The sequence below is a fragment of the Solanum stenotomum genome, chromosome 1, assembly GCF_019186545.1.
Source record: "Solanum stenotomum isolate F172 chromosome 1, ASM1918654v1, whole genome shotgun sequence".
NCBI lineage: Eukaryota > Viridiplantae > Streptophyta > Magnoliopsida > Solanales > Solanaceae > Solanum > Solanum stenotomum.
Window position 1 is genome coordinate 84,797,771 of NC_064282.1, and position 10,492 is coordinate 84,808,262.

A 10,492-nucleotide genomic window follows, 5' to 3' on the forward strand; every position below is an offset into this window, starting at 1 on the left:
AAACGTTACTTCTTTTTAAGGTACTCCCGAAAACAAATTCAGTGAAGATGGGGTGGGGCTTGTAGCTCAGAGAATTAGAGCACATGGCTACGAACCACGTTATTTAGTAGAAAAAGGATTTGAGGAACCTCAGGGGTATTTGTTATTTTTATTGTTTTATCCAAGATAATTAATTTTGATACAATTATTTCACCACAAAAATAACTAATCTCGATACTATTATTTCACTGCAGAAATAATTTATTCTAGTATTAATTATTAATCTTGATATAATTTATTCCTTGACTAGAACAACCAAACAACTGAACAAGGGATAATACAATACTATTTTATTTTTAATCCTAGGGTGACAAGCATACCAAATAACCCCTTTTAGAGTTCCTACAATGATCTCAAATTAATGCTATAACTACGTTCACAATATATATATATATATATATATATATATATATATATATATCCATCGATAAACGCATATATATCATTGTTCAAGACCATATAATTAAGGAGATTAGTCGTCGCTAAATCCTTATATCATTGTCCAAAGCCATAAAAAGATTAAGTTACCCTTAAACCCACCGATGTAAAACTCTAATATCGCCTCCTTAATACTAAACATCTTGAGCATGGATAATATAAGATAGTACCCCGCAACAAAAAGAATGAAATGTCCAACACCATACGTGGGGAGGTGCAATAATTTAGCCAACATAAAAAAGTTAGTATGTACATGAGATCATCAACAAGAGCATACCGAGTGATAAGAGAGTATAATATACAACAAAAGGAAAAAAAAAAGAGAACAAATTTATAACAATGTACTAAACAAATGTAGCAACAAATATTAATACTCATTGGATATTAATAAAAATCAGTATGTACATGAGATCAAATTGCATATATAGAAGCCTAGCTAGAAAGAACTAAAATGGTTACATGAGATCAAACTGCTAAACTGTCAATATAGAGAAGACTGTGCAGTTGCCATAACTCAGCAGTAAAACATAAGCTTTTTAATGTTCTCAGTGAGTTTAGGTAAAGGAGTTGTCTTCGGTGGAGCAGCGCGAGATATGTTAGAACTTCTTGTTAGAGTAGACAAATCGGAACGTTCAAGATACAGTCTGCCTCTATATGCAGCTAAATGGGCGTAATAAGCCGGTGGCACCAGTGAAATAGGCTTGGTGCATCTCACAAATGTGTAGCAAAGGTTGTATACCAATTTTTGTAGCTCATCAGAAGTGAACTGGTTTTCATCCCATAGAACATGGTAATGTATTGGCCTGCTTGTTCCTTTTACACCCCAATGGCTGCATAGATAGAAGTCGAATTCACTTGGATGAGTGATCACTGTATCTACAACTGTACCTGGTAGGATGTTTTCGTTGAAGAGCGTGTTTTTAGTTGTTGACGGATCAAGTTCACATGGAAATAGCCTAGTATGGTGTCTTTTCTGAACTACCACAAAAGTAATGGGAGGTTTGTAACCTGGAAATCTCAAACATGCCAGGCGAATTGCTTGGAGCTCCTCTTTAAGTACTTTAAGGAATTGTGTTTCACTTACTCCATCCCTGAAGAAGATTATTCTCTCAGGGAGTTTTAGCAGCTCCTCATAAAAATCATCAATAATCTCCCCGACCATCGTGCTGAGATCCTGAATGATCTCCTGCCTATGTGTTTGGGATCTCATCCTGGAGACATACTTGTTGGCTGCTGGCCAATTTACACTACCAACTACAGCAGCGACGGAGGGGCTAAAATCATCAAGAGGGTGCGGATGAGTCACATCCGCACCCATAAAAATGACTGGACCGTCATGTTTGAAGAGCCGTGGTATTTGAGAAGGCAATGAGTTGTACAATGCAACTGTGCATCCCCCAACTTTGGCATTGATCTTGAGAGCCAAATTTGCCAAAAACTGTGAGCTAATTTTGCCAAGGTTCGGGTACAAACAGCATTGTGTTACAACCCCGATGCTTGTCTCAGCAATTCTTTTCAAGTCCGCGTATCCTTTGTGTTTTCTTTCCATCACACAAATAACAAGTTGGAGGTTGTTAAATGAAGCTCTATGTAACTTGTTGAGTTTGGTTTCTAAGTTTTTAACATTGTTGAGCAAATGCAAGGGTTCAAACTGAGGGTTAAGTACTGTATTCTTGTTCAGAAAGATGCCTAATTGCTCACACCTTTGACATAACTGGTTTATGAATTTTGGTATGTGGGACTTCTGATCAGAGGTTCCACCAAAACTCATTAGTGCCCATCTCTCAACTTGAGTACCTTCGAAGACATGGCTGTCCAGAAGATTCCACTGCCTATCGAGCCGGGAAGGAATAAGATTTCTAACCTGACCACGATCACCTAGTTTAAGCTTAGGAGGCTGAAGAATTCTCCCATACAATTGAGTCATTTCTTTCGAGATTTGGAGTTTGAAGTCACTCGCGTGATTGCCACTGTCAGCAAATGAAACAATCTTAATACGAAGGCACTAACAAACTGAAAATGTAAGCAAAAATAAAACAAAGGAGGTAGCATGCTGCAAAGGCAGAAATTACCTTGTTGGTCCAACCGATCCTGTCACCACTCTGTCTATAATTGCCTTTCTTTCCCTTGGCCTTTGACATCCCATTTTGAGTATTCTTGCAGTCTGATCATCCGAAAGCTTCCCTAGAAACTTCTGTCCTTCACAAATCATACAAAGCTCCATCGGAAGATAACAAGGTTTACTTCTGCTAATCTGCAAGCACGGCAAGTTCCTATATAGTATATCATAGTTGTAATGATCCTTGAAGTAGTTCACTATTCTTAGAATTTTTCCATCCCTATCCTGAAAGCAGAGGTTCTCCGTAACCTCCTCGGTTAAGCTGTAAATACGATATCTTTGAACAGTCTCTCTGTGGCAAACAAAGACCCTGATGTTCTTTAGTGCTTTCTCAACCTCTTTCTTCTCATCATTTGTCAAGCCTCTTGTTTTCCTGTGAGAAATGTCGTGGAGGAAGTCAAGGCGTTTTTCCAAGTAGGTGATCACTCCGATACTCTCATGGAAAGCAGTCACTGAGAAATCAACATTGAGAGCAAGTCCTTGCTGTGTTGGTCTAAGACTCTGAAAGAACCCCCTTAGCGCCACGGCTCCGCCCCCAATATCTTTTTCTCCTCCCATACAACTCGAGTAAAACGATCTCCCAGCTGTTATACATTTCTCTGTTGGGCTCTCGCGCAACACGACATCTAATGCATGCAGATATTCCTGAGGAAGTGGACTCCCACTATCATCTCCTTCTTTATTCAAGTAGCTATTTAGTTCTTTCCCATCAAATTTAGATATAAGTTTGATGTTAACGCGGAAAAGCTTAATCTGCTGTCCTTCTTTCTGCAACTTAACCATTTCTCCAGACTTATTGTTGCCACTACTAGGAATTGGCAGGCTAATGTAAAACTCAATCTTATTAGTTTGAAATTCAATAGGGCTATATATAGTCCTTCCACCATCATAAACTGGAAGAGCACCTGATAGCATAACAGAATGGTCCTCCACAAGCTTTTTCTTGATTAGCCTAGCAATATCCTTGGATGGATGAGGTGAAATTTCAACATCATAATGGAAAATTCTCTGTGAAGGATCAAATTGGACAAGGAAATGATTAGCAAGAAGTGAGATTACTGGTCCTTCAACACCACCAGAATCTGGTCTTCTTGCCACCACAAGAGATTCTGTGGTGGTAGCAGAAGCCTTAACCCTCCTTCCATATTTCTGTTTGGACACATCATTTTGCCTTTGGAGCACCTTTGAGGCTGTTTAGTAAGTGACATCAAAAAGAAAAAAAAAAGCACATCAAGCACAATGTTAATGTCATCAAGTGTTTAATATCAACGGGTGCATGTCGGATCGTTCAAAAGTAAAGTACTTCTAGAGGATCTGACACAGGTGCGACAACATTTTGGAGAGTTCGAGCAACATAGCTTCTTCTAATACTCTAACTAAAGGATATCAACTAATGGATTAAATTAAGGCAATAAACTTTGAACAAAACAAAACATGATGAAAAGTGGTAGTACTCCACTAATAAAGAAGTAAGAGAAGACTATTGTTTTCATGCTTTAGCATATATTAGTGTAAAAAAGAAGCCTAATCTTTCTACTTTCTGCAGAAAAAAAGCTGATTTTTTTTTCTGCATTTGATAAACTGAAACTACAGATGCAATATCAAAAGCACAATGTTGATGTCATAAATTAAAGCTTCAATCTTGACAATAAACTTTGAACAAACAGACATGACAAAAAGAAAAAAGTAGTAATACTTAAACTAATAAAAGAACTAACAGAAGGTTACTGTTATCATGCTGTTACCATATACTAAAAGAAGTCTAATTAAACTCCAATCCTCAACTTTCTGCAGAAAAAGCTAATCTTTTTTTTTTCATTTACATAAACTGAATGCCAAAAAGAGTAATTAAACTCCAACCCTTAAACTTTCTAGATAAAAATCTGATCTTTTTTCATAAAAGTGGTAAAGAAGTAAAAGGGGTTCTCAATTCTTGATTACCTGAGATTTCTTGAATCTTGGAATCAGAAGGGGTGGCAAGAAAAGGATGATTCTGGTTGAATGAAGGTTTGTGAACATGGGTTCTTGATCTGAAGTTGTGATTTTGAGGAAAAGGTAGTTGAAGAGGAGGTAGTAGAGGAGGTAAAGGGAGAAGAGGAGGGTAAGTTTGATATTGATTTTGATTATTAGTATTATTAGTATTGTGATGAAAACCAAAAGCAATATAGTGATTATTGTTGTTGTTGTTGTTATTTGGACATATTTTGGCAGTTGTTGATTTAGAGTTGCATTTGTTGGAGTTTTCAGTTTGTTCCATAACTTGTTGTTTGAAATAGAAAAGAAAGGGTTTTTGTGCATGAGAGAGTAAAAGAATACTCAGAGATATATAAAGAATACTTTCAGTACTATCAGTAGAGCAGTTGTTATTGCTGCACAGAAAGGGTGGAGGGGGAGGAGAGGGTAAGGAGTAGGACAAAGAGCTATTTAGGAGGGTGCATTTGGGCAAGATCTATTATTCTTGCACTATTTAAATTTGAATTTCGGAAAGTACGTTTGGCCATAAATTTAAAAAATAATGAGAAAAGGATTCGAAATATATCTAAACTTTGATCGAAATTGTTGTAACAATCTCAAACTTTGGGTAGGACCTATTACCCCTACACTACTTAATAATGTATTTTAAAGATATATAGGTGTTCACGTGATTCGTGAATATCATAAATATTACTATCATTGTAAATAATAATTTGTCCAGTTATGAATAGAATAAAAATGAAATTAAAATTTCAACTTTATGAAGTATAAAATTTTAGTCTTAAATTAATAACATACAATTTTTGTATAAAATTAATGACATACAATTTTTATATTTATCACTGTAAATTTTTTTAAAAATGAAATATAGTAATTATTGCAGAGATAGAGAGGAAGTTTGGATTTTAGTTTCATGTGGATTCCCAAGTCAAAAGATCAAAGAATTAGAGTATGATGCAGGTGAATTTTCATCCAAACAGGAAAGGAGGTGGGTTGGGGGACCTCTCTATACCCCTATAGTAAAAAAAGTTAATAGTACAAAAAAAAATCATATTTTAATTGTGAATTGTTTTAGTCATCTACATAAATTACTTGTAATCCACAGGAAATAATAGGTAGGTTAAAGAAACAATTGATGGTTAAATATCAAAACTCGCAAAAACATGATAATATATTTTTACTTCATTTAATTTATTTGCCCTATTTTTTCGTTTAGTCTTTTTTTGATAGTTTTTTAATACTAATTTTCCACTTTATATATTTGCGACCATAAGATTAAATGATATTTCAGAAAAAAAAAAATATATATATATATAATTAATTTCACATAATAATTTTTTTTGTCAAATTAAAATAAGATAAATAAATTAAATCAAATAAAACATGTATTTTTTACTATTAACTTGAAAAGGAAAAAAGTACAAAAATTTCACTACTAAAGAAGGGCATATATCTACTAGGATTCTTGGAACTATGCAATCTTTATGTATAGTTTTTGTTGCAGTAGTGTGTATATGTATGTAATGGATGAATATCCTTTTAGTATTCCTTTTGACTCCCAGTTCAGTAATGTAATTTATTATTCTTTCCGTCTTATTTTATATGCTATTTTTTTACTTGATATGATGTTTGAAATAAAATGATTTTTAAAAAAATTTATGATCTAAAATAATTTTTAGATATTATGTGGTTGAATTTACACTAGTGGATTATTTGACCAAACTTTAGGAAGTATTTAAAAAGAAAATGTTTATTTTAGAGAATTTAAATGTTTGACCAACAAAATTATGAAGGAAAAAAAAGTGATTTTGCAATAGTGAATACTGTTTCTTAGAAGATGAAAAAAAAATTCTAGTGAAACACACCTTATCAAGCACAAACATTGTTATAATATTGATAATATCATTTATTAAATAAATTAGTCAAACACCGAATTAGTTCACCGAGAAAATATATCTGTAGAAATAGTTGTTGAGTATTTTTCAGTGGAAAAATAATGTTTTTTTAGTAGTAGAGTGTAGGAGAGACCATAATTTCAGTTTAAAATCCATTTGCAAAAAAAAAATTCAAATATGATTTTGACAAAAAATTATTTTCAAAATAATATATATTTAAATATAACATAATTAAGTGAGAAAAAGGTAAGTCAATAATTTCAATTCAAAAGTCCATTTAATTTCTGGTACTTATATAATCAACATATAACAATGATTCATCACTTGATAAGATTCCCAATTAGCACTTGTTGATAAAAAAAATATGAAAAAGAACATTGTGTTTATCGAAATAATTGTCGTCCTCTTTCCATTGATTAAATATGATAATGGGATATGTTTAGTGCTAATACATCATGTAGATTAAGAATATTATTGCAGGCCTTGAAAATGATTTAATCAAGTAATTAATCACCATATAAAACAATTTTAGCCTCCAATTTTGGCATGACTTTGTTCATCAAATGCTTCATGATTTACACCACTATATAATTTGATAAGATCTTAAACAAGAGGATAACTTTTGATTAAGTTAGTGGTTTCTTTGATAGGTTTTTCACTCGATATTCGTAGAGTCGAATGCTCTTGAATTTTTTTATTATATTATATTGTTAAATTTGTTGTCACGTAACAAGTACAAACTATCATTTTATATAACAATTGATTTAAAATAATTGTACCATTATTTGATTTTTGTCTCATCTTACCTTTAGTTATTATTTAATAAACCTATTTTGTCCTTCACCTAACTTTTTCTTTAATAACTCTATTTCGTATCTTACTTTTATATTATATTATTACAAATTTATTTTTCAGATTATTGTTATGTGATATTGTAAAATAATAGAAAAACAATAAAATATATTTAAATAAATACTATATTTATCAAAATAAGATCATAAAATACAATATAATCACCATCTGTTTCGACTAGTGATGAGCTTGACTAGTACTCTAAGATGAACGTGGTCCGATCTGGCAAAGCTAGCTCAACGTATGCTCTAGCTCCAATATTTTGCTCTTATTGCTATCTCTTTTCCTTTTATGCCGATGATATTTTATAAAACAATATATAATAATTGTTGAAATAAATTGATAAGATAAAGCAAATTTCTATTTAAAAAAAAAGAAGAGAAAATGAATTGTTTGGTGGATATTATGCCCTAAACATGGAAATAGAATATCTTCAAAATCCTTTTCCTAAATTCAATTAAAAGACTCTATATGAGTTAGGCTCCTTTATAGTCATAGGGCTTCTTTTTTTAACATGAAAAAAGCAAATGTAAAAGTGGTAAGTGGAAACTTCTATACCCTTTGGTTAAATTAGATGACTCTAAGAGCTCTTTTAAAAGTTCTACTTAAAAGTTTCATCCTAAAAAATGCATCACACAAGTAGGCAATGACAGAACATAACTTTATTGACTTTACATAGTTATTAGAGTATAATTAAGTAATTGAAATTCCATATCTCAAGAACACTTTTTCAGGTCTATTATCCCTATTCCAATACCCACAAAAGTTTTTCTCCAAGATTAAAACTAGTAGTAATACTATAGTTGTTAAAAAGATGGGGAAAATGACTAAAGTAATCACTTATCTTTGAGGGTAAATTTTAAATGGTCATTTAAATATGTATAAAATTGTTTTGGTACTTTAAATTGTTAAAAATTACTCCTTACATTTCAGATGTGATATAATTTAATTGAATATGAAATTTAAGAAATATTATAATATTTTGTGAAGTTTTATAACAAGTCTTAATTTTTTATATGCAAGAATACACTTCTGAAAGATTTTTTAATCAAGTAAGTGGGATGGAACATGAATAAATATAAATAGTCATTAAACATTTGGTCAAATTAGAAAATGCCTCATCTTTTTTAAATTCCATCATAGGCAATTTCTTTTTAATTTGTCCTAAATTTCATAAAATTAATCAAGGTATTTAAAGTTTGTTGTACCCGGTAATTATACCAATAAGTTAAGTTACTTTACTATAAAATAAGTTGTTTGATGTAAACATCGAATACAGTTAAATATTTGATGTGTGCTCAAGTTAGACACAATTATAAAAATTAGAGAGAAGTATTAAAAACACTTCTGCACATGATACAAATTATTAGTTTCATCTCCGAATTATAGACAGTCTTAAAAACACACCTCTGCTTAACGAACTAAACTTTGATAGACCGTTGATATGCAACATGACATAGCAAGGTCTCAAATTCTTGTAGGAACATGAGACTCTTAATAAGCCGAGAAAAGCGCTGAAAACACCCGAGAACTTGACGAGAATTTAAGGGTGTATTTTACTCATATTGCAAGATCGAGAGTGGGTTTAAGTTCACTTAATCAAGTAAATAAGTATTTTTAAAACTGTCAATATTTTGAGGATAAAATTAATAATTCATACCAAATTTAGAAGTGTTTTCAATACTCATCACACAAATTATAAAACACGAAAATTTGATTCTCTTTCATCATAATAATCATCTATCATAAAAAGGGATAAGATTAATCTTCATTATGTTCCTAAGATATCTTATTTGTACATTGACATTATGCATTTTCCACACTTCCCACTTTTGGCCTCCCTTTTGCCCCAACTTTTTTCAACATGTTTTGATGGTGGTGTGATGAGGAAGGGGCCAATTCATGCACTTGAGAAAAGTGGATTTCTTTTTGTTTCTTGTTTTTATTATTTTGTAATTTTTTATGTTTATTAAACATTTAATTTTTTTCAAGAATGAACATGGGTTGGAATTTGGTGATGGGACAATATCATTAGTTTAAAACCTTGGTTTTTCTAACTCTTTTTATTTTTAATTATTGGACCACATGCTATCTATTTTAATACTCTCTTTGGAATATAATAGACAGCACAAGAAAGAATAGTAGTCAAATCCTAAAACATACAACTTTGACTTGTGACACATGGCTTAGTCAAAGTCTTTATCATATTTTATTATATTAATAGATATAATATTTCCTAATACAAAAAGAAATCTTTGGTCATGAAGAAAAGATTTGAAATCTATTTTTTCCCCCCACAATTGCTCTAGTATTATTATGCTAAAGCTTATTGACTTTTTCTTTCCTTCTTCTTATATAATTTTTTTTTTTTGCATTGAAATTAAATTAAACAAGGATATTTGATCGATCATAAGTAACATGACTTAAATTTAGTAAATTTGGGTATATAAATATTTTTAGGAAAAATGCATAGATTCCCCTTAAACTTGTATCGAAAAGTCAGTTACTCGCTTAAACTATCATGATGATCTATTACACACCTCTGCTATTTAAAAGTGAATTTATTTACCCCCTATAACTGACATGGCAAAAATATTAAAGTAAAAAAAAATCATGCGCGTCAGATAATTATTAAAGTTAAAAAATAATTAAAAATCAAAATATTTCTTAAACCCCACCCCCCCACATCTCTTCTTCTTCACACCCCACCCTCCTCATCTTCTTCACACCTTATTAAGCTTAAAATAAACCAATAACAAGAAACAACCAAGAAATAAATTACCTCAAAAAGGAGTAAAATTTTGGGAGGTTTCAATCGGTGTGGCTTCGGCGGATATTTTGAGTATTGAGTGATCGATTGAAAATCGGAAGATAATTATTTTTCTATTATCTCTATTTTTTAAGAAATCTCCAGGAAGAACATGGAAAAATAGCAAAGAATATATGTCCAAATCTGAAAAAATATTTACAACTACAAGCCGCAACAAATAACAAGGAAAACTTAGTTTCCATGGCCAATCAATGGAAGAAACTGAAGCAACCTTCTTGTGGGTACATTTTGGAATGGAAGAATTCTTCCACTCCACGAATCAACCCCAGATTGCGGACAATTTTCTTGGTGGTCATTGCTAAAAGTTTCTTCTTTACCATTTTGCAATGAAGAAGATAGAATTAT

General features: G+C 31.7%; 1 protein-coding gene across 1 annotated transcript; it reads right to left on the reverse strand.

The window, feature by feature from the left end:
* Positions 1-858: 858 nt before the first annotated feature.
* Positions 859-4,981, reverse strand: LOC125863930 (protein argonaute 7). Its single transcript, XM_049543900.1, has 3 exons — positions 4,538-4,981; positions 2,550-3,786; positions 859-2,447 (listed from the first exon to the last, which is right to left on the reverse strand). The coding sequence occupies exons 1-3, from the start codon at positions 4,851-4,853 to the stop codon at positions 992-994; spliced, it is 3,009 nt and encodes a 1,002-aa protein (XP_049399857.1). The 5' UTR covers positions 4,854-4,981; the 3' UTR covers positions 859-991.
* Positions 4,982-10,492: the final 5,511 nt, after the last annotated feature.